Genomic DNA, 25,503 nt, shown 5'->3' on the forward strand with positions numbered 1-25,503 from the left:
CTGGAGTTTCAAACTGATTTCAGCATATATTTTGGGAATACCTGGTATGAAAGCTATCTTTTTTGTTTTTTTTTGTTTTTTTTTTTTGAAGAAAATCATATTAGAGAGAGTGTATTTTGTCTTGTTTGGGGTTTGAAGGCTCGTTTAGCTATGATATTGCTTAACAAATCATTTTTTATCAGTTTTGATGTCTTGTGAGACTGCTAGCCTCCTTGTTTTTAATTATTTTTTTTACATTGAATAGTTCCATTCAATCAGCATCAACATCTTTTGAAAATATCATGTGATAAAAACAAGTAAAAAAATTAAGAAAATTTGATTGTAGTTTTTTATTATATTTTTTTCAAATTTATAACGTACAACTTCATTTATAACTTAATTTATTACACAAACCGTAATAACCGATTGTAATAACCAAACCGTAATACAAAAAACCAAACCGGACCGAATTAAAATGGTTTGGTTTAGGATTAGGCATTCGAAAAACCGTAAACCGAAAAACCGAACCGAAGTTTATTAAAACCGAACCAAACCGACCGTTGTACACCCCTAATTCTGTCCACTGAAGTGTGTTAATTGTCAAGAAACTGGAATGTGTAAGATTTTAATGTTTAATGTAATAATGTTAATTTGGCTCTGGAAATTTTCCAAGATTTGAATGTAACAATGAATGTGGAAGAAGTAGTGAAAGGATTCCTTGAACCAATCCCTACCTCGATCTAAATCAAACTTTTACATTTAAACACAACCTAAAAAAGATTCTCTCTTTAAGCTATACAAGTGTTGAGAGTGGACGTGTTCCAAGCTCAATGATGCATATATAGCATGTGGATTTAGATTATTCCATGGGAGATCACAAGAAGTTTGAATTTTCACAACAGTGACAATAAAACAGCTTTTTTCGTGTTCTTTACATTCCCCCATATACCGGAAGAAGAAGAAGTTAAAAAGACGATTTAAAAAAAAAATAAAAAAAAAAAAAAGAAAAGAAAGCAAAGCCAAACTAATGTTGATTTAAAAAAGAGTTGAAATTCTACCGGCCGTCGTCGAGTTTTTCAATATCTGTATATTGTCGGGAACTAACTACGATTTTGATCTTGCAGTCTATGCAACTCCAGGCCCCCGAATTGAGTATATAAAATCACATGCGAAGTTATAAATCAAAAGATTGTTTAAATTAAATACAAAATCTACTCTTCAAAATTCACTGATTCTCATCGCGGAACTGTAATTGGATGACACTAAAATAAGCCAAAATGGCTATCATACAAAAACAGCATACTGCGAGAACCCATCAATGGCCATAAGCCAGCCTTCCATTACTTCTGCTGCAGGCTGGCCTTGCCTTAGTTCTCATGAAGAGCCTTCGTCAGATACAGTCGACTGAAGCTTTGTCCGGCCACCCTGCATTCAAATTAACCATTAAACAGAACCTCAGAAATAGCAATTCAACAATATCTCTCTTGTAGAAAATGGCATAAATTCAAAGGTTGCAAAAGTTCAAAGCTAGAAAGAACTGGCATAAATTCAAAACGTGTTGCAGAAAACAAAATATCCAGAACATGTGCTTAGCAGGTATACACAACAAAGAAATGGTGAAGATAGCAGCTGCTCACAAATACGAAAGAAAATTATAGGTCACAGGTAGAACAGAGAACAAGCTGCTTTAATATGAGGACAACATACCCATTGATTTGGTTGCAATAGTTGGCAATTTGATTTGTTATGAGAAAACTATCCAATCTCGATGGCTCAGGAATAGGCTTAAAGATGGGGTTTGAAGGATCCTCTTCAGGTAACGGCTCTTCCCCAGCATTTTTTCGAGACATGTTTTCAGCCCTGCAGGACAAGACAGCAATGAAGCAAAATAGTATCAGTTTCATCAGTAAGTATAGAATAAAGAAGAAATCTGCACCATGCGAAACTTGAGACAGCTAGTAATTTGCAAAAAATTACCTCCTTTTTTGAAGCCATGCTTGCTGTTGGGCTTGTTGACGAGAGAGATTGCGATAATAATATTGAAACTGAGAAAAAAAAGATTGCATTGTGTCACCAGCAAATTCGTAGTATTCTAACGGGAAAGAAGAAGACAGACCTTTTGTTGTTCCATTGACTAAATCATCCATGCACTCGATCAGAAACTCGACATTTCTCTCTAAAAGAGGATTGGTTGACAATTGAAACCTTTCATAGTCACACTACAACAAAGTAACAAATCAATTGAACTCGCTCCCCAAATCAATAAAAAGGAACTTTCGATAAAATTATAATTGATCATTACTGGAGTGACAGGAGTATCAGCTTCCAGTTCGGTCATAAAAGCATTGATGAGAGCAGAATTTGAAACCTTAATCTGACAAGTAAAAAAAAAATCAATCAAATCTTCAGTAAGTCGTATCTTGCAAACAGTCAAGAGAACTTATGAGAACTCAAAGACAGTATTTTTTGCATTTTTACCAGATATTCTAATATTTTGCCAGTTTCAAAAATGACACTACAATACATTGGATATACAACTGTGATATCCAGGTGCTCAATTTGTGTCTGTGTGTTACGTATCATCCAGGAGTTAAATCAAACAAATGCCAGTAACAAAACCCATTGTATGCTCATTAAGGCAGACCATTGAACCTCATAAAGGAAATTCTACCAAACAATACAGTTAGAGTGTATTAATTATGTAAGTCGATATCTAAAATTTCATTTTCAATTATTCAAATAACTAAAACTTTTATAGCCTCAATTCACCTCGAAGAAAATAAACTGCACTCTAAGTATCCAGTTATTTCAAAATTTATTAATAAATTAATCATTTATTACTTCATGATAAATGCCATATGAGTTTTTCATCAACGTTTAAAAATTATTTCAAAGAACAAGCGTAAATTACAATCTATGTTAGTCTGTGAGTATGTAACTATATGTTTCATCTGAAGCATGGAAGGATGCATTATAAAATACAAGGCCAGCAGCAAGATAACAAAAAAATAATTATGTAGCAATAGAGCTCTTCAACACTAAAGTTATTAAATCGGAAACTGTGCAATAGAATAACCGAGTATCAGCTTACAGGGATCTCCTCAAAGATATCCACCCATGAAAGATTCTTCTCCCTCAACCTGGGGAACAAAAGTTTATTACATGAAATATTTTGCGAGCCTGCATAATTATGCTAGTTCAAGATTCAAGACTAGCAAAAAATTTAAAAAAAGAAACAAATTAATGCAGATCATACTTTTCTCCTGTAAAGTTATTACTGCGATACAGCTCCATGAATGAATCAGAAAGCTTTAAGGCCTTCAATGCCAGGACACCTTGGTTAGATCTTGATGGATCATAAATAATACAGACACATCTCCTTATGTTATCCTGTAACAACAAAACATTAGTATGATACATACTAACTTCAATTAAATCAACACGAGCAGAATTACTATGTTTAATCACAGAACAAAGATGAAAACATCTCAGATCCAATGAACACTAATCTGAGAAAATAAACTCAGCCAGGCTCAGGGGATAATACCTTTAACAAGAAGAAGACACTCCCCTCTCCTTGCCCCGGTAAATGCTAGCCCAAAAACTGATTAATGAAAGTGAATATCCTCTAACCAATCCTAGAGTTGTTTATATTGCTTTTTCCCGCTTTCAACATTTTGCCCCTAGTGCAAGTAATTCTAGGCCCAACACATTCGGGCCCATAACAATACTCTCCTCTAAAGTTTGAATTATTTTAGGCCCAGCCTATTTAAACCCCTAACAAAGTATGTTTTTCTACAAAATGATTCATCATGGGTTGATCAGAACTTATGATGAAGATTCGAACCAACTTGCAGGTCCCACGATGTACCTTATGTACTAGTTATCGTATACAGAAGAAAACAACAAAAATGCATACAAAAACAATCAAGATAGCATAAGAATGATCAAGCTTCAATTTCAATGACAGATGCCCAATTACCAATCATCTAGACCCAAGTGCAAAATGAAATAGGTCAGATATTCTTTCGAAAAACCTCGAGTAATCAATGTTTGTATAAACCACCACATATATTATAAGCAAAAATTTTGAATTTAAAATGCCATTGAAGCCTCTGTATATGTTTTCAGATGTGTTGTACTCGCAAACAATACATGATCCTTCTACTTTTCCAAATTAAGATAACAGAATTCTCATAGCGATGAAAATAACAAGGAGAAAAAATATTTCCAGGTGCAAGAACTAAAGTTACCAACATAGCAGTCACAATCCTCATAGTTTCTTGTTACATTCGTCACCAACTAGCGCAAAGCAAGAGATTACATCAGGGAAAACAAATCGTTTACCTGGTAATTCATAAAGGTCTCTATTAATTCCACGGTCTGGTAAGAGCCAAATAAAGTTGATTGATACCTGTAAAGAGTCTTACAAAATCAGTATGGACAAAGCAGTCAGCACAAATCATATGATAAGATAAGTATTCCAAATTTGCTAATAGACCGGCTGCCTTAATATATTTATAAAAAATTTATGAGTGACAACCAAATATTTTACTTCATACCTTTGACGCTTAAGAATATGATCAGTTATGGTCGCATATGCCAAGGCCATGGACCATAATTACATAATAATATCGACAAAAAATGCGAGATTTAGTAAAATTAATCCGCACTACCGACAAAAGTCAAATTAATTATTAAGTTAAAAAAGAGTTGGAACTGCAAATCGAACATGATAAAAGGATCGGAGCAGCTACAACTTTAGAATATGGAATGCGGCCATGTTTAGCAGTTCAGAATAGCTGATAGCATCAGCTCTAGGTATGCAAAGCGGTGGACTCAATAAATGCCCATTGAAAAAAAATATAGCCTCTCCATTAACCAAATTCACTTTAATTTTACTGAGCCCGCCGTTAGTTGGGATCATGATAGTAAAAGATATAATTCTAAGATTGGTAAATTAAGCAAGGAAACAATTTGTGGCTTGCACATTTAAGTAGCTTCTATATTTGACATGATGGTATTTTTAAACATGCATAGAGTAATCACAAGAACTTCTACGGGTTTCATTCTGCATACAAACCAAACACACGATCCACCGAACAAATCACTCACATTTACAGTCATGTTTTCTTGTTCTTTTTCACCTGAAATCTGAAAATTATTATTTAAGCGGTGGGGAGAAGATTCACTCACCATCCAACGGTGTTATTGTCAACATTAACTTCTCTAAGGCACCTCATCATCTCAAGCTGATAAGTAGCACCCTCAGCTTCAATCTCCTCATCTTCCTCCCGGATCTATAACAATATATTTGAAAAACAGATAATAATTACAATTACAAGAATAAAATTCCCCAACAATGCAGCATACTTTGTCCAATAATATCAAATTTCAGGTATGTTAACGGGAAGGAAATGCCATGGAATTCGCATACCGGAAATGGAAAGCAATTAGTGACTTCAAGGACACTACCAACATCCAACCCCAGAAGCTGCCCAGTTACCAAAGCAGGCGAGAACTCCTTGCAGTGCTTTACTATCTTCAGAATAGCCTGTGTCGAATTCATAAACGAATTGTGCAAAAATTGATTACTTAATGTATACACAAAAGAATCAGCAAAATATCCAAACAAAACTAATTAATCAACAATCCATAATAAGCATACCAATCCTTCGATCTGGACGACTCTGAGTGGCGGCGTCGCCTCCTCCGTCGCCGCAACTTGCAAAAATGACCGCGCAGCATCTGCAATCAATTAAAACCACGACAAATTCACACACTCGCGTCACCACATCGCAATCGAGAAAAAAAATTAAGGGAAAAGGCACGCACTGTTTGCCATGATTGATTCAGAGCGAAATTATTCGAATAGAACGAATCGGAACAGATACTGTCGCCGTCGCAGATAAACCCTAGCCTTCAGATTCGTTAGAGTTGGAACCATTGCCGGGGGTCGAGTATATTTATTCCTGCTACATGTACATGAGCTAGGAAAGTACCAAAATTACCCCGCATTAACGGATCGGGCTGGTAAACAAAAATTGCACGGCCCATGAAATACTGGATCCAGAATGAGGCCCAATTATCTATGCAGTTGGCTATATTATGATCATAGAGGCAAAAGAGCTCCAAATATGTATTAATGATTTTTCACGTAAATCTCGGTGTCCAGTTTATTCTTTATTTTCGAGTTTTATTATCTCAAATTGTCGCAAGTGGAACCAACAAATTATTGGTTTCAACTAATAATTTAAGGCAAAAACTTCTGTGAGATGGTCTCACGAGTCGTATTTTGTGAGACGGGTCTCTTATTTGGGTCATACATGAAAAAGTATTACTTTTTAAACTAAGAGTATTACTTTTTATTGTTAATATCGGTATGATTGACATGTCTCACAGATAAATATTCGTGAGACCGTATCACAATAGACCTACTCTTAATTTAAATTTAATAATTAAATATACGATGCTGGATTTTTTACATAAATTTCCTCTATAAAATATTTTGTTATACTCAAAATTAAGATTTAATAAATATACCCCACATTATCTATACTTCTATACTATTTTATTAAGTTTGAGACACTTAGAGTAATTAACTTTGGTGTCATGGTCTGTTTTAATAATTATATATATTAATAAAATGTTAAAATTTTAATGTAAGTTATATGTGGTTTAGTGGATAGAGTAATTGTTTATTGGGATTTAGGTTATATGTTCAATTCTCACCAGGGTTATTCTTTTATTTTTCAATTTATTTTTTATTTTATATATCAAAATCACAATATAGTCCCTCATTATTTCTTATAATTATATTTTGATCCTCATTTAAATATAAATCAAATGAATTATAAAAAATATTATACAAACACACAACGTGTGTCGGTGCATTAGTATGTAATAGGATCGTTGGTACGACTATGTTTACGGGTCATATGTTACATGCACGCATAGCACAACTTTTACAAAATTAATTTTTTTATTTTATATTAATTAAAATTAAAATTGAGGAAAATATGTTGAAGTAGACAGCGTCAAATTGTGTTGCTTGCATTATATTTTTAAAATTAAAATATTTACGTTGTATCATTATCAATAAATATAAATTTTTTTTAAAAAATAACATGAAATCGATAAAAAGACAAGATCATACATAACTTGATTTTAATTAGTCAAATGGTGAGGCGATTATTTGAAATGAACGATATTTTCAAAAACAATAACTAGAAAACATACATTAATCTTAAATTTTAAGGTTTCGTAGGATACAAATAATGCGATTAAAATATTTAATCTATATAAATTAATTTTAACCTCTGGTTTTTATTTATTTTTAAACAAAAACTAAATATTAATATTATATTAATTGGTTTTATTATATCACATATTGTATCGTTGTTTTTCTTTCTAATTTTTTTTTTTAAAAAAAGTTTATTTTCCTTCTAAACAGAAGAAGTAAAAACGAAAACAGAACCATATCCAAACAATTCAGTTCGGCTTGACATTTCATTAAAATCAAAACCATCGAAGGTTTCACATTTCATGAGAATCAAACCATTGATTCTGGAACCGACAACGTTAGTTTTGGAACTGTGGTCAAACCCAGGTGGAGATTAAGGATGTTACATAGAATAAAGAGTATTTCAAAATTATTAAAAAAAAAAAAAACTAAATAATTTATCTAAGACTAAACTTGAATTAGTCATACACAAAAAGTCAACAAGCTTCAGATTTAAATAAATAGTTCCAAAGTTTCTCCTATATCATAAGAACTGGGTTAAACTTTATTGATTTAATGATAATGTCAAGAATGCAAAGTTGAGCAGAAAGAAAAGCTCAAAGGCTCTAACATGGTTACGGAAGCCGGAAGCTCCAAAAACAATTCGATCCAATCCCATGCACCAACTACATACAGAACCTGCATACAGTAAGTAAAAATAAGTCATTAATAGCTCACGGATGAAGAAATAATAACCCTCCTGACAGAATTAATTCTTAATTCCTGAGCCACTTAGCTAACAGCCTCGTCTTATTTAGTTCCTTTAATATCCTGCATACATATTTAATCTTGAAAACGAAGAGACTTCTGACTTCTACTCTGTAGCAAGGATAATTTCGTCCTACAGAATGTGCCATTTGTATCTCTCCGAGTACCAATACCAGAAACAAATAATTTGCGCAGACACTTTAAAATTCAACCCAAACTCGATAACTTCTATAAATCCAAGGACTCCTCTCTATGTCGGACTGCATAACAAAGGCCTTATTGGCTTCAATGACTTCGGTGACAATAGAACTTCAAACTGTCAAAGTATGCTCTCAAGTTACAGGTTGTACAAAAAGGGTCATGTTTGACGGACTTGACTGCCTATCGTCTTTAAGTTCATTAAAGGAACGAGCCAGGTCAGAAGGGTGAGATGGAGAAACTGATGGCTATATTCATCATTGTAACAACTTAAGAATATAAAAGTAAATAAATATTAAAGAAATTAGAGAGAATTGTGGGCTGACTGACTGACCTATTTCATTCACCTTCCCAGTCTTTCAGTTCACTACGGGGTACATATATCCCTTTTTCTCGTTTCACAGATTCAGCATCATTCACCACACCCCGACACCTAGAAAATCCACAATAACAAGCTAGCCGTTGGTCTTTTGACGCAAACCTGAAAATCAGAGGAAACACATTAACTGATGTTTTGGAAATCAACACAAAATACAGTTATACGACAAGGTGAAATACCTGTAATCATATGTCAGTTCTTCCCACTGTTTTATATCTCGTTTGGCAAATATAATGATGTGATTGTTGCCATTGATACTAATAGTTCTTGAATAGCAATTCGGCTGAAACAAAAACCGAACTTTTGAGGATAAAATTACTAGAACATGATGCAAAGGATGACTGATGTGACATCAATTGCTGTTGAACATAGAGTTATTGTTCCGCATGGGAGCGAAAACCTCGAACTAAAAAACATGAAAACACAAATCAAGTTTATAGCTATGGCAATAACTTCACAAGATTACCAAAGTCTGCACTACTGCACACCTAATCATAACTTTGCAGGTATGAAGCAATCTAGGTAATATTACATACCAAACTTCGATTCCGGATGGAATTTTTTTTCCCACCAGCACAAATGAATTATGAGGACGACAATTTAACCAATCTCCAAGACCGTTGGGCTTAGATTGGGGATAGAATAAAACCAATAGATATTCAATTGATCATAATAGGATCCAGCAAAATTATAGACAGATTGGTGTCTCCAATAACAGGTAATTGCACGCCTTTTGAAACAAGAATATTACACAACTGAAACAAGTTGGAGAAGATGTGCATTTCCATAAAGCACCATAATTTACCACTTCCAGCTGTAGAAAATTTTATTTTAGGATTTCCACACCAAAAATCCGTTAAAATCAGAGAACTTAGTATCTGCGTCATTTTAATCTTTCTCCAATAAAGAGAACACTGTTTCAAGAAACAAACAATGGTTATAAGCTTCATACATACTTCACATGAGTGGTTAATCAAATGTGCGATGCTTCCAGCCCTTGTGGCATCCACAACATGTTGATCATCAACACGAAACATGTAAGTTCCAGCACCCTGCATGAAAGACGTTAAAGATTCAAAAGCAGATTTATTTCACCATTAAAAAGAATGTACAATTGCTATCTAATGAGCTACTTTTACTCAAAATGCAAATAAATTTCATCCTCTTAACTGTGAAAAATTATGGACACACAAACCCAAGATGATATATTATAATACTAAGCTTGCGAACAAATATTCATTCAAATCATCAAACCATCAAATAATTATCTAGTACCATATTAAATTGTATTGTTATAGGCATTCCATTACATGGAAGTGTTGAAGACAATAGCATGCATACATCTGACAAAAACAAATGCACTCATCAAACAAGAGTTCACAATTTCAGTAGAAAATGCATTTGGAAGAGTCTATTGCTGTTGGAATGTGCTATCCAGGCAGCGGAAAATGGAATTAATTAAATACTTTAACTAATAAACTATGGTGGCTCTTTATATAAGATGAGCTGGAGCATATGCAGAGAGGAGGGGGGAGGGAGAGAAGAGAAGAGAGATCTACTGACCAAGATGGAAATGCAAATCAATTTTAAAAAATTGAATTGCTCTATAACCAACAAAACCCGAAAATGTGATGAAAGAGATGCCATGTTCAATGGACGATATACAACTTGATGTTCTTAAATGAGATGTGCCATAAAAATGTTGCATTTCCTGGACAGTCTCTGTTAGAAGGCAGCATTATTATATCTTCCTTCTATCAACACATATGGGAGTTGTTTAGAATGTCTATTAATCGCGGTTCATAATATGCCTATATCATATTTTGTTCACTTTGACAGTTCGTCGTTTTCCCAATCATGGGATCTGCATTTTCGAAGGGTTGTGAAAGATGAGGAATTATTAGAGTTGACTAAGTTACTAGGTGTGTTAGATAGGATTAGGTTGATTGAAAGGGTAGATGATAGCCGAGTGTGGAGTGGGGATCCTTCTGATATTTTCTCAGTCAAATCCTTCTGAGTCATTTATCCCGAAAGAAGCTTTCCCCTTTTTCCATATTTCTATGTTATATGGAAGTTCCAGTTCCAACAAAGATCCAGGTATTATCGTGGACATCGATTCTAGGTAAGTTGCCGACCTCGGAGATTATGCAAAGAAGTGGTCACCAATTGCTATGTGCCCCAATTGGTGAGTGTTGTGTAGGAATGATATGGAAACACAGGATCATATGCTCATTCATTGTGCATTCACGAACGGCTTGTGGGCTAGAGCTTTGAAAGAATTGGACTTGGTTTGGGTGGTGTCGAAGTCAACGAATGATTTATTCGCTATGGATTTAGGACACCTAATTGGCAAGAGGGGAAGAATTTTTTGGCAAGTGGTGGTTCACAACTTATGTTGGTCAGCGTAGCTAAAGAGAAATCGAAGAAGTTTTTAGAATACGGAAGAAAACAATGACGAGTGTTGGGATAAAATCAATATCAAAGTTGTTACGTGGATTGGTATCATGAAGAATTTAAGAACGTGTTGATCTCAGATATATTGAGAGATTGGGCTAATGTATATCATTGACTGAGAATCGATCTTATGTAGCTTTTGTTGACAGTGGTGTCCACTGATTGTAATCAACATCTATTAAATTATTAATAAAATTTCGTTTTTTATAAAATAAAAAAAATGTCTATTAATTGGCTGATGGAGCACTCTTCAGGAAATTGACTTGAAGAAAGGAACTTGCTTGGCTTAGAGAAAATTAATAACAACTTAAGCAGAAGATATAATGTAATGCATCATTGACATGATATAGTGAATCTTATAACATCAGTTATACAAGCAAATAGACTAAACAGTTGCATCAAGATGAAAAAGAGGGGTGCATGCATTTAATCTCATTGGGAGTGAGTGTTGTTATCAAACCAGGTATCCACTAAATTCACTTTTCAAATAGAAGTGACGTAGCAGGGAAAAGAAGGAATAAGAACAATGAACTTGTAATTCTGGCTGAGTAAATAAGGCCAGCATATATAGATAAGGTGTATCAACAAAGTAAAAATCAATCAAAGATTCATGTCCAATGGCTAGATTAGCCAAGTTTCGGCATCTTATTTGATTAAAATATCTCAGAAATTATGAATCAGTTGCGAAATTAAGGGAAGGGATTTCATTTTGTTCACTTCATTTTGAGAAAAACACAATGCATAAATAAAAGCACGTCAAGAAGAATAAAAGAAAACTTTATTTTATTTATTATTTTTTATATCCAAGGCTAGTGCAAAGTACACTTAGCAAACACCACAAAATCATATCTAAATAAAATCTCAATAAGTCTTGAAGAATATATTGTCTTACTAAACTTAATTTAAACTAAATCAAATATTATCATAATTGATTCCATTAAATCAATCATCTTTATAAAATCACCACTCCCCCTCAAGTTGGTGCATAGATGTCCATGTTGCCCAACTTGTTCACTTACTGTTCAAAGAGTTGTGTAGATAGGCCCTTAGTTAGGATGTATGCATGTTGCAATGTGCTTGGAACAATTAGCGTGCAAATAAGTCTTTCTTCAAGCTCCTCTTTTATAAAGTGTTCGTCGATTTCAACATGTTCTTTCATGAAGATCAGGATTGTGAACAATATTGATCGCTACTTTGTTGTCACAAAATAGCTTCAGAGGAAAATTTCCTGGCCTCTTTAACTCATCCATCAACCTTTTAGCCATAAAACTTCACACTCTCCTTGTGTCACGAATCTAAATTCAGGTTCTACACTACTTCTTGTAAAGACATTTTGTTTTTTACTTCTCCAAGTAACCGAGTTACCCCTGACAAATGTGCAAAAACCTGAAGTTGATCTACGGTCGGTCATTGATAGAGCCCAGTCAACATCATTATACACTTCAATTTCTCTCTTCTCATTTTTTTAAAAGAAAAATCCTTTTCTTGGTGTCTTTTTGGATACCGCAGAATCCAATATACAACATCAAGATGTTCTTCATATAGTGAATGTATGAATTGACTTACCATACTTACAGTGAAAACAATGTCTGGTTGGTATGAGATAGATTAATTAGTCTTCCAACCAATCAATGATATCTCTCTATATCAACATGAACTTCATTCTTGATATCACCTAGCTTTTCAACATGAGTGTCAAAAGGTTAGCATCCAATCATCCTAGTTTCTTTCAAGAGGTCCAGAACGTATTTTCTTTGGGATACTATAATCCCTTTCTTGGACGTTGCCACCTCCATTCCAAGAAAATATTAACTGCCCCAAATATTTAATCTCAAACTCCTTTGCTAAATTTTCTTTCGATCTAATCACCTCTTCTATGTCATCTCCTGTTAAAATTATGTCATCAACATAAACAATCAATACAGAGATTTTGTCCAAATCAGACCTTTTTGTGAAGAGCGTATGGTCAGATTGTCCATGATGATAGCTTTGTCCATTGACAAATATTGCGAACCTTTCGAACAACGACCTAGGAGATTGTTTTCATCCTTATAAGGATTTTTTTAATTTGCATACTTTCGATCCAAAATGATAATTAAATCCAGGTGGAGGTTTCATATAGACTTCTTCATCTAAATAACCATTGAGAAAAACATTTTTCACATCCAATTGATTTAATGACCGATCAAGATTCACTGCAACAAAAAAAAATTACTCGAATGGTGTTAAGAGAAAAGGTTTCAGAGTAGTTAATGTCATATGCTTGGGTGAAACCTTTACAACCAAGCGAGCTTTATACCGTTCCAAAGATCCATCAGAATTATATTTTGTAGTAAAGACCCACTTACATCACACAACAGCTTTACCACTGGGTAGTTCAACCTTCTCCCAAGTAGAGAATTCTTCTCCAGAGCTCTCATCTCCTCGGAAATCGCTTCTTTCCACTCTAGTATCTCTAGTGCCTCATGTACATTGTTTGGAAAACTAACAGCATCCAACTTAGAAACAAATGAGTAACAGATGTGTGACAAATTTTTACAAAACACAAAATTAGATAGAGAATGTTTTTATGAGTGGGTGCCCTTACTTTGAGCAATTGGAAGATCGATATCACTTGAGGGAATTATTTTGGGAACGCGAATTACCTGGTCTAGTCTTAGAGTTGATTCATGGTTTTGAAGTGGGATATGATCCCCTCAATTCTTTGCATTTTCCCTTCGAGAATAAACAAGACCCTAGAAGGGCTCTTATCTACCTCCGTAAAATGTTCAACTACATGCTGGACAGAAGAATCTTAATCCCCAAATTCAATTGTTAAATCTGAATTAGTTCAACTGCTATCTACACCACTATACTCTGCATGAGAGTTGTAGTATGATTGACATTCAAAAACGTACCATCCATTGAGACTAACAATTTTTTGGAGATAAAAACAAAACATTTGTACACACGTTGGTCCGTACTGTAACCAACAAAGATGCACTGGTGAGCTTTGGGGTCGAGTTTCAAGATGCTAGGATTATGGTTGTGGACGAAGGCAACAATTCCAAACACTCGAAGAAGAATATCAAGAAGTAAATGAGTCTCAGGGAAACATTTTTGGAAATGCTTATTGGAGATTTAAAATTTAAAGTTCTTGTAAGCGAGCCATTTATAAAAAAAGTAGAGTCAAAATTCTCTTTCCCCAAAGATACTTTGGAATTTTAGTTTGAAAACTAATAGCTAGAGCAAATTCAAGATGTTTATTTTTCCGCTCAGCGACTCCATTTTGTTGAAATGTATTTGGACAAGAACTTTGATTTACAATTCCATGTTCCACAAAAAAATCCACCAGTAAAGGATTGAAGTATTCCTTTCCATTATCACTTCGAAAATTTTTTACCTTAGTATGAAATTGAGTGTGAAATCATAGTGTAAATTTCTTTTAAGAGATGGACCGCATCAGATTTATCTTTTAAGAGAAACACCCAAGTCATTCTAGAATGATCATCGATGAACAAGATAAACCAACGTTTGTCAGACAACGTTTTTTTTTTTTTGATGAGAAACATAAATTTTATTAATATATTTCTTTTAACATTACAAGAAGTGGACTAGCGATCCACTGCACCCAAATAAAACCATCTAATTTTAACAATACACATAGGACCAATCCCTTAGAATGTCAAATGTAGAGACTCCATAAAAGTTTTTATCCGCTCCAATCCAATTGGCTAACGTGAACTTGACTTTTCCCCATATATCTTCCGTTGTTTCTTCTAACTCTTGGAAAATTCTTCAATTCCTCTGCAACCAAATTTCCCATGTAACTCCATGGATTACCATTCTCCAAAAAATCTTACCTTTCTTACCGAGCATATGGCCAAGATCCGTATTAAACAAATCATTAGTTGTCCTCGGCACAACCCAAATCAGTCTCAATTCCACCAAAGCCTTGGCCCACAATGCATGAGTGAATTTGCAATGAATGAACAAATGATCTTGTGTTTCCACCTCCTGACGACACAACACACACCAGTTTGGACAAAGAGAACAATTAGAATATCTCTTTTGCATCATCTCAGCTGTCGGTAATTTAGCAAGGATTGCCGTCCATGAGAATATCTGAACCTTTGAAGGAATAGGCACTTTCCAAATGATATTGAAAAATTTGAAATCATGAGCGCCATTATCATGCATGAAAAAAGATAGGAAAAAAGATTTGACCGAGAACCTCCCGGATGGATCCCCCTCCCACTGCTGAAAATCATCAACTCCTTCCACTAATCTCACCCCCTCTAGAATGCTTAATAGTGAAGATAGCTGCGTGACCTCCTCCTCTCGGAGTGATCGACGGAAATGAAGGTCCCAAGAAAAAGCATTTGTGGAAAAATCAAAGTGAGCAAAATAAGAGATAGGCAAATTATGAACCAAGGAGACGAGAAACAAAGATGGGAACAACTCCCGGAAGGATGAATCTCCCAACCAAATATCCTCCCAAAATCTGATTTTTGTCCCCCCTCGAACCACTAATCTCACTAGTCGGTGATAAGTCGGGTATGATTTAGAAATGAACTTCCACGGACATCTAAAAGTCACATTCTTAGCCAACCCCGCATCCCATCCATTTTCTTGTATCCCATACTTGCTCCTTATTATTCTTTTCCACAACGACTCATTTTCAACATTAAACCTCCACCACCATTTTCCCATTAAAGCTATATTTCGTAAACAAATATTCCCAATGCCTAATCCCCCTTTCTCCTTCGGTCTACAAACTTTTTCCCATCTAACCATATGACAATGTGATTCGCCCTCATTCCCATCCCACAAAAAATCTCTCATTACTTTTTCCATCGCCCCCGCTATTCTTTTTGGTACCTTGAAAAGAGACAAAAAATATATAGGCAAGGCAGTCAACACCGCGGCAATCAATATTAGTCTTCCGCCCTTAGACAAGAACGCCTTTTTCCATGATGCCAATCTTCTTTTTATCTTAATGACGATAGGTTCCCAAAAAGACGCTTTTAATGGGTTACCACCGAGAGGGACTCCCAAATATTTTATTGGCCATTGTTCCCTGCGGCAACCAATTCCCCTCGCCATATCTCCCTCTTCTACTTCATCTTGATTTAATCCGAGCAAAGCACTCTTATCCCAGTTGATCCTCAATCCTGACATATCACAAAACTCTTTCAAAATTCTCACCAAAAATCCCAAGTGATCCTCCCTCTTAACAAAAAACAATGTATCATCCGCAAACTGTATATGAGATACTTCCACTTTTCTCTGCCCACTTCGTATCCTATGATGAATTTCTCTTCTTTTGCTTTGTCAACTAATCTACCCAAAACATCCACAACCATGTTGAACAAAAAAGGTGATAAAGGATCTCCCTGTCTAAGTCCCTTAAATGCTTTAAATTTCCCCCTCGGTCTCCCATTAATCATGATTGAAAACGATACATTAGACACGCATCCTCTTATCCATCCTCTCCACCTTTCCCCTTCTTTTTTAAGACGAAATCCAAAAAATCCCATTCAACATTGTCAAATGCTTTTTCAAAATCAATTTTCAAAAGCCATCCTTTTTTATTTTTCTTCCTCCCTTCTTCCACCAACTCATTCGCAATCAAACAACAGTCCAAAATTTGCTTGCCCTCAATAAATGCATTTTGAGATTCGGACAATGTATGTGACAACACCTTTTTCATCCTTGTAGCCAAAACTTTTGCAATTATCTTGTATAAGCTCGTAGTGAGGCTAATTGGCCTGAAATCTTTTACCTTTAACGAGTCATGTTTCTTAGGTATCAAACATATATACGATTCATTGGTCAACCCATTAATGATGCCCCCTTCATGAAATTCTGTGAATACCTTCGTCAAATCCCCTTTAACTACTTCCCAACAATCCTGGTAGACCGCCATAGTATAACCATCGGGCCCCGGTGCTTTACACCTATCACAAACAAACACCGCCTTCTTGATCTCATCATCACAGAAAGGTTGTTCAAGCTCTACCCTCATATCATCGTCGATAGGTGTCCATTCCACTCCTTCAATCCCAAATCTTTCCACATCTGTCTTGCTGTACAATTGCTGAAAATAATCAACAATGAATTGAATTATTTGACCCTCATCCTCTATGACCCCTCCATCATCCATTTCCAACTTAGTAATCATTGCCTTTGTTTTTCGGTGGTTCAACAATGAATGGAAGAACTTGGTGTTGCGATCTCCTTGTTTTAACCATTTAATCTTTGCTTTTTGATATAGCATTCTATTTCGCCGGCACACCAATTCTTCCAATTCCCATTTTAACTTAATTTTTTCAGCCACCCCTTCCGCATTCTCCCTCCCATCACTCTCCTTTTCATCCAATCTCCCAATTCTGTTTATCATTTCTGTCTCCCTCATGTCAATCCTCCCAAACTCCTTCTCATTCCATAATTTGATCGCTTCTTTAATGTACTTAAGTTTTCTCATAAACTTATAACCCTCCCATCCTTGAACTTGTGTGCTATTCCACCACATAGAAAATTTATCCTTGAAAGCCTTATTTTGCAACCACATGTTCTCAAATCTGAATGGACAGGGCCCCCATTTAATTTTCTGTGTTTCCAATACAATTGGGAAATGATCCGAAGTAATGCGAGGTAAAACAATTTGCTTATGATGTGGAAATAATTCCACCCATCCTCCCAAAAACAAAAACCTATCTAACCTGCTACATATAGGATTTGCCCTCAAATTTGACCATGTAAATTTCGCATTCATCAGTGGTGGGTCACACAATTCTAATTCCTGAATCAACATATCAAAACAAGCCATACTTGTTGTTTGTGAGTGGCTGTTAATTTTCTCATTCAAAAATCTCACTACATTGAAATCCCCTCCCAAACACCACCTATCCCCACACAAAACTCTCAAGCCCGCCAACTCATCCCAAAATCTATTACGCAATGTTGTTGTGCATGGTCCATAAACTGCCGTAAACCACCAAATATCCAAATCATTATTTTTATCGATGCAGACCGAAACTGTGAATTCCCCAATCATATTATCCGTGATGGATACCACTCTCGGATCCCACATAACCAAAATCCCCCCCGCTGATCCAATTGAAGGTAAATGAACCCAATCAACAAACCTTGATTTCCACACGCTGGATATAAATTTTCTATCAATCACTTCCTTTTTTGTTTCTTGCAGAATAACTAAGTCGGGTTTCTCCTTTCGTAACATATCTCTAATGAATCCTCTCCTCATTGCCGACCCCCCTCCTCTTATATTCCAAGACAAAATCTTCATGGAACCACCTCTTCTCCCAAATTACGCAGTCTTTCTCTCTTCAACTCATCCCCGATCTCTACTTTTTAACTCCCATCATCTTCAAACAACCATAATCTCCATCTTTGTCTGCCAATATCATCAACCCCCTACTATCCCTCTCACCCTCGTGGTTATTGATTCCTAACATACCCAACTTATCACCAACCAGTAAATCTCCCTCAACCTCGGTAATTCTCCCCTCTCCAGAGTTGTTTTTGAAAGAACGTTTGGAAGAATGAGATGAATGATTGGAAGAATGAATATGGGAAGCAGTAGTTGTGTGGTGTACCTTAGCCGAGGGTGATGCGAAGAGATCCCCTATGTCCTCCAAACCCAAGCTGTGTCGTCGTGTCTGAGGTAATGGTTATATGAGTCCCGGCATCGCTGAAATCACTATCTTCTTCATAACCGTGGCTTTGATCCTTCGTGAAATCCCTGTCATCCCATGTGGTATCCTGTTCCTTATGCAATAATTCATCATCCAGCCACTGTCTCTTGATCTTTGTTGTTGTTTCATCCTGTGCATTAAACCAAGCAAGCTTTTTCCCTGATTTCCTTCTAGTATAAACAATCTGATAATTCTTTTCTTGTTCACTGATGTCATGTTGATGATCGCAGCGCCATGTATGCTCACTCATTTTGTTGCTCAGAGATTGAACTATTCCTTTGTTGAAACCATGTACTCCTTTCGGACTCACCCTTTTGAGAATTTTGAGATGTTTGCTCCTTCTCGCTGGTTCTGATCCCAACACTTTAGAACCCTTACCCCCATCCCTGCTTGAGGTCGGATCACCATCCTGTTTTTTGCCAACAAAGACTTCTATCCCTTGAACAATCTTAATATTGCTGTATTCCCATGCTTTGTGTTTGAAATGGACATGTCCTTCTAATACCTTTTCTATTCCAGTAAATTTTTGTTGTGTATCTTCACCAACACTTGTATTCTGTTTGTATGCTGTTGTTACCATCACCTCCCTCGCATCCCCTGCTTGTTTGAAATTTTCAGCGGTTTCCTCAATAGGTCTTTTCACTCTGCCCCAACCCGCTATCTTTCTAGCCCCATCAACTACTACCTGAGCGTATGATCTTTTTTCGTAGATTTCATACGCAGATTTGTTGATTGAATCAACATAAATGCGCACAGTCAAAGGTCCACTAAGTGTCTGAATTGTCAAGGAGCTATTAATGAAACCCCCTTCTAGCCCCACCACTTTAATCTTTGCAGCTGCCAAATCCTTGAGCATAAATGTATCTTGACTAATATCCACCAATCCCCCACAACTATCCCCCACACTTTTGAGCACATCTGTTGTCCACATATCCCATGGTAGTCCAACAATCCTGATCCAACTATTGCAGCATTCATAAACTTCTTCATCAGTGTTGATGTCACTCCTCCAACTTTCAAAAGTCAAGCAAATCCTCTTCTCGAAAAAGCATCTCTTGATTTTCAGATAAAACTCGAAATCCTCTCCACTATTCGGCCACCACATTGTTTTATTTGCATTGAAAGGGAATATCTCTATCTTCTTGGCAACCGCTTTACCAATGGCTGACTTTACCATCTCCCATGAAATATTAACACATTCCTTCGTGACTACCAAAGCTTTGTTCCACTCTTTAGTCAAGCACTGGCGGAATTCTCTGTGGGCATCAATGTTCCCTGATTCAGTAGGTTTTGAATGAATCTTTCCACCAAACAAGGATTGTCGATGTTGTTGGTTGATCTTCAATGTTCCTTTGAACTTACTGTTGTTCAAAATTCTTTCAATATAGTACACCAAACATTTCCAGCCCTCCTCATATCTTCCGCTTGGAATAATAATTCGCTGCTTCTCACTGGATCGCTCAAATTTTGACACCTCAATGTAGCTTCCTCGGCTGTTAACAAACTTTCGCACCGAAACAACTACTTCCCCCCTTCTGAATCTGTTAAAGGTATTTTGTGATTTAGGATTTGTAATGTGATCCCCCATAATTTTCCTCATCCAATAAGCACTGTCACGATCAATATCCAGCATATAACTCGCATTCCGAGTTCTCTCTGTGATATTAATGAAGTCTCCCCTTCAGCCCAGTAAGATTAGAAATAATTTTTGCTCTATTCTAACCTCCTCTACTGCCTCAGCAAAATGGTAATTGCTAGTCTTCCTTGGTAACATCTCATGGTGGTGAAGGCTTCAATATTCAAAGTGGTTGACAATGTTCGGACCAATAACTGAGGAAAAGTATGTATGCTGAAAGGATTGAGTAGTATATATGTTGGGTTGATACAACAAACAGCCACAAATCGCTTGAAGATGTTCGACGATGGACGAAGAATAATCGTCGTAAAACTAAATGGTGGATGACGGTATGAATGGTAGACGAAGTTGGACAATGGTCGGAAATGGTTGGTGATGGACGGCGGAGTAAGGCGAAAGTCAGCGGATTACTGCGTCGGATTATGGCAGCCTACTAACGTCATGTGACGGCAAGACATTTTGGTCAGAAAGGACAGAAAAAATATGAGAATAAGCGTCGCTGGCGGCCGACGGCCGTCGCCGGTGAATGGGAAAAAGTGTGACAGACAAGACTCAGTAGATGGAGATGCTGGTTGGAAGAAGGAAGGAACCGGTTGTTTGAACGTTGGAGAAGGGAGGGAGCATTTTCAAATTTTTCTCTCACTAGGCTTTTTACTAGCTCGCTTCTGTCAGACAACGTTTTAACTTTGCATGGACCCAAAACATCACCATGAATCATGGTAAAAGGAGTTTATTTTTTCTATGATTGGGGTGGAGAAATAGCACGACGATGCTTTGCTAATTCAAATGCTTCACAATGTAAAAGATGAAGGTTTTTATTGCACTTCTCGCAAAAAAGGTTTTGATTTTCCACCCTTTTGGTCATCATCAAGGTTGTTCTTACTAACCATGGCAGAATTCTCTGTGACTATCGGCAAATCAATGGACTTTGGTAGCATCACGTGGCGTCGAGCCTCTTCCCTACGCACTTTAGAGAAAACCTCGCGAATGCTTGGAAGAGGGTTGTGGTCATGTATGCGGCCGTGAACCTTGTCAAGTTCTTTATCCTAGCCAACAAAAAACACAAACACACGACTTCTTTCCTCTTTTAACCATATTCAGTGATGTCCTTGCTACTTTTCCATTCCCCCACTTCAAATAGATTCAACTCCTGCTAGAGAATCAGCTCATAATATGTAGTAACATCACGAGATCCTGGTTGCATCCTCCACAGACAAGTGTTAAGCTCATGTAGTTTAGAGTAATTTTCCAGATCATAGTACATCTCTCGAACAACCTCTCACACATCCAGGGCTGTTGGAAGAAACATAAACGGTTTTCAGATAGCGGTTTCCATTGAGTGAATCAACCATGTTGTCACCAAAAAATATTCAGATCGCCATTGTTTATATTTGGCATCAGTCGAGGGTGGAGGTTTCACCTCTCCGTTCAAGTAACCCAATTTGCCTTTGCCATCGATTACAAGACGGACAGATTGTGTCCATTCAAGATAATTTCTCCCATTCAATCTGTGCATCGTTATCAGCCATCGATAGGGCAACGTTTCAAGGAGGTTGAAAACCGTTCTCCGATGTGCTGCCACCACCACTTGTGGCAGAAGAAGCAGGCCTGGCGCCAGCTATGGATGCTTTGAAGTTCATGACCGATCCTCAGTCATGCAGAAATAAAAGCAAGACAAGAAGAAAAGAAAATTTTATTTAGTTTATTGTTTTCTATATCCAAGGCTAGTGCATAGTATACTTGCAAACACCACAAATCATATCTAAATAAAATCTCAATAAGTCTGGAAGAATATCTTGTCTTACTAAACTTAATTTAAATCAAATCAAATATTATGATAATTGATTCCATCAAACCAATCATCTTGATCCTATCAAATCAACACATACTCCAGTTTTATTTGTGGACACTAACCACGGATCCCTCGGACTTTAAAGTATGTCAGTCACAGCTATATCCATGGAATATTTTGGATTAGGCACCAGTCTATCCATAGACCTTGTTGGCATGCACCTTAACACCCAAAGTTTCAATGATAGCATGTCAAAATACAATTTCATCAAAACAGATGGAGTGACTTACAACTAGTGAATTATATATTGAAAGCTCCCTTTTATCGGCCACCGAAGGTCGAATAATTTCCCCAGTATACTCAACTATCTACAATGAAAGAATGTAAAATATGTAAGATGTAAATTATCAGAATTAATATGCAATATATCAAAGCAATTTACCATGTCTCCTGCCCTATGCGGACATTTAGTGAAGACACCAAAACCATGTATCCTAGATTTCCCTGAAACCAAGAATAGTTCAGATGTGAAAGATTAAATTAACAATTTCCACTGAAAATCCAGAAAAAAGTAAACAATAAATTATTGATTGAAATCATAACAAATAACTCAAATCAAATTAGCAAAATGTTAATTAAATAGATCCATCCCCCTCCATTTATCACTTTACTCAGGTGCTGGTTGTGATAAAGCGTCTGTGAACACAGAAGTACTTTTGTGTACCCCATACAATCTATGACAAATGATTGGTGATCAGGTTAGGGAAATAATGATTCAAAACATTTGCATGCACATAATTCAATTCTCATCCAAAAATGTTAGATAGAAGGTTGTGAAAGATATGCCACGAAGCATACGAGTAACTGACATAGTATTGAATCACGTATAAACAACATGAGGAAACCCCAAACAAGTATGGCTGGATGAATGGAAAAGATCCAGCTGGGATTAGATTAAACACCTTGGTAATGAATGTGAAATTACAGGAAACCAGAATAACTCAAGACCAACTTCTGGTGATGTTCAACAGTCCAATGAATTGAATGGTTCCATGAAAAAGGAGCAGGCTGTAAAGATAATGATAGGATAAAGCAAGTAGCATGGGAGATGAGAATTTACCAGGCAGAATTTTTTTGATAAACACAAAACGATATAAGTTACAGATGAATAAGATATAGTTGCAGCAAAAAATCTACTTGTTTTACCACCTCAGGCATTTATAATTAGAAAGACAACTTAGAGGAGAGAAAAACAAGTGCTAACGTTAACAATCAAATGTTTACATTAAAAATTTCACGGCGAGGCAAACCACACCGGAGACTCCCAGGATTTGAAATAAGATAAGAGGAGCAGAAGAAAATATTGACAGCATAACAAACATTCAAGTGTGACCTTTGCTCCACCAAGCAACAAAAGAAAAATAATCATTGTTATCCGCAGAAAAGCTTACCAAATGCTAGTCTCTTTCTGAAGGTGTCCCTCATGAACTTGTACTTATCAGACACCAAAAGCATCTCACTAGATGGGTCAAGTTGATGCATCTGTAGCTTCTGAAGATCAACAGAATATTTAAAGCCATCAAGTGCACTGGAGGATTTGTTCCAAAATGGCATATGAGGACTGTATCCACCAACCAAGTATGGGTTGTTCTCCAAATACAAGCGCTTTGATGAAGCAGCGGGAAGAACTTCAGGTTCATTTCTCCCTCGCCTTTTGAGAGAATTATAAGGCTCTACTTGCAAAGAAAAATCCATAATGAGATGATAATTTATATACATATAGCAATCCAGGTTAAGAACAACTAAAGCAAATGATTTCATTAGCAAATCCGTGATTGATGCAATAAAATTCCAGATAAAGAATCAATCAGAAACTCTCATAACAAAAAACTCTTAAACTCGGTAGACTAACACAATCTAAATTTTATTTGTAAAATCAGTTGCTGTGCATCATTAACTCAGTAATCAAGTGTTTTGAGTTAAAGAACTGAAGCTTGGTTTGTGTCGAGGTACAGATTAGTGAGGTGAGTGCTCATATTTACAAACAGAAGCTTTTTTCTCAGTCAATTCTCACAACTAGAGAGCAAATAGAAGCTCTTCCACCAAACCAAACCCTATTAAAATCTTCTAAATAAGAATCATCATTCATCCATATCCCTCACGACAAACCACCACACTCATGTGAAAGTTCTATATTGAGTAAGACAATCAATATGGCAACGAACTAAAGAGAGATCCAAGACAAAGAACTGAGCATACAAGATTGCAAGGTTAATAACTAAGTGGATTCGATATTTCACAGTCAACCAGTCTCAATCACATAGCACCAAATGAATACAGGCACAAGTAGCATTTTCAAATGACACTGATTGTGTATTTCTGAGAGAGTGTCATGTATAGAATGCAAAAAATAAATAAAACAAACAAATAATCGATTAGCATACCTGCACGGGCACAACCAGAAGGGTTTGAAGGTGGATTATAGTCTCCGAGTTCACAGACTTGCTGCCCAATTCGTTCATCGGGCAAAGGCTCACTGGATAAGGGCCTGTGTTTCTTGCAGAAGGAAAATAATTGAATGCACTGATCCTCCTCATCCTCATCAAATGGAATCAAATGCAATCGATCAACATCCTCAGGCTTCATATAACATAAAAGTACACGTGAATGTAAAAAATTATTAGCAGACAACAATTGACAACAAAACAGTAGGTGGGAATAAGCTGATGTGATTAAAAAAAAAAAACATTCCTTCAGACAGAGGATAAATATGTTCCTCCAGAGTCAGGTGTAGGGAAACTCTAGTCATTTCATACCTCGACGCAAAAGCCAGCAACTCGTGCACAGAGAGGATGATATGCCACCCGACAAGTATTGTTTGAACACTGCAAAAGGGTAGGAAAAACATGACGCGGTGCAACTGAACTAAAGAAACCAAAAATTACTTCAGAAGATCACCATCATAATGACTATGTAAATCTGGAGCAATATAAATATTACATAGCTCAAATTTCAATGGCCATGCCTGTAAACTGCGGCTATCTGTTTAGCAATGGAGCGCAAAAAAGAAAAAGTCATCTAGTGTTCGATGAAGATTCTGAAAAGTAATATCTAACAAAAGCATACTAAAGGAGTAAGATTAAGAATTATGATAAGCAATAATTTTTCCTGGTTCATCATCAATGAAACACGATGCATGAAGGGGGTATGGTATGAAGATCATTGTGTAATGGCAATGTAAAATTAATCTGACTGGGAGATACTAGCAATTCATCACACACATATTAAGCATAAATCCAAAAACAAAAACATATCTAATTAGAAATCAGATTTTAATCTCTTAGTTGTAGAATCTCCAAGGAAGTTGATCTCCTA

General features: G+C 36.2%; 2 protein-coding genes across 2 annotated transcripts in view; both read right to left on the reverse strand.

Moving 5' to 3' along the window:
* Nucleotides 1-1,097: 1,097 nt before the first annotated feature.
* Nucleotides 1,098-5,949, reverse strand: LOC142547563 (eukaryotic translation initiation factor 3 subunit H). Its single transcript, XM_075655925.1, is given in 13 exon segments — nucleotides 1,098-1,404; nucleotides 1,687-1,839; nucleotides 1,957-2,024; nucleotides 2,096-2,113; nucleotides 2,115-2,198; nucleotides 2,282-2,353; nucleotides 3,071-3,119; nucleotides 3,236-3,369; nucleotides 4,327-4,393; nucleotides 5,176-5,279; nucleotides 5,417-5,533; nucleotides 5,648-5,727; nucleotides 5,815-5,949. Coding segments are annotated over 13 exon segments (1,014 nt in total). The 5' UTR covers nucleotides 5,825-5,949; the 3' UTR covers nucleotides 1,098-1,346.
* A 1,702-nt stretch (nucleotides 5,950-7,651) lies between these two features.
* The window catches only part of LOC142547564 (histone-lysine N-methyltransferase ATX2-like), a 29,413-nt gene continuing 11,561 nt past the window's right edge, over nucleotides 7,652-25,503 (reverse strand). Inside the window, exons 17-25 of the mRNA XM_075655926.1 lie at nucleotides 24,945-25,013; nucleotides 24,573-24,768; nucleotides 23,580-23,861; nucleotides 22,571-22,632; nucleotides 22,419-22,496; nucleotides 9,503-9,598; nucleotides 8,726-8,829; nucleotides 8,502-8,648; nucleotides 7,652-7,900 (exon numbers count right to left, since the gene is read on the reverse strand). Of these exons, the coding sequence (XP_075512041.1) occupies nucleotides 8,507-8,648; nucleotides 8,726-8,829; nucleotides 9,503-9,598; nucleotides 22,419-22,496; nucleotides 22,571-22,632; nucleotides 23,580-23,861; nucleotides 24,573-24,768; nucleotides 24,945-25,013 (1,029 nt within the window). The 3' untranslated portion in view covers nucleotides 7,652-7,900; nucleotides 8,502-8,506. The remainder of the gene's footprint in view (nucleotides 7,901-8,501; nucleotides 8,649-8,725; nucleotides 8,830-9,502; nucleotides 9,599-22,418; nucleotides 22,497-22,570; nucleotides 22,633-23,579; nucleotides 23,862-24,572; nucleotides 24,769-24,944; nucleotides 25,014-25,503) is intronic.

This window comes from Primulina tabacum, chromosome 5 (genome assembly GCF_025594145.1).
Source record: "Primulina tabacum isolate GXHZ01 chromosome 5, ASM2559414v2, whole genome shotgun sequence".
Taxonomy (NCBI): domain Eukaryota; kingdom Viridiplantae; phylum Streptophyta; class Magnoliopsida; order Lamiales; family Gesneriaceae; genus Primulina; species Primulina tabacum.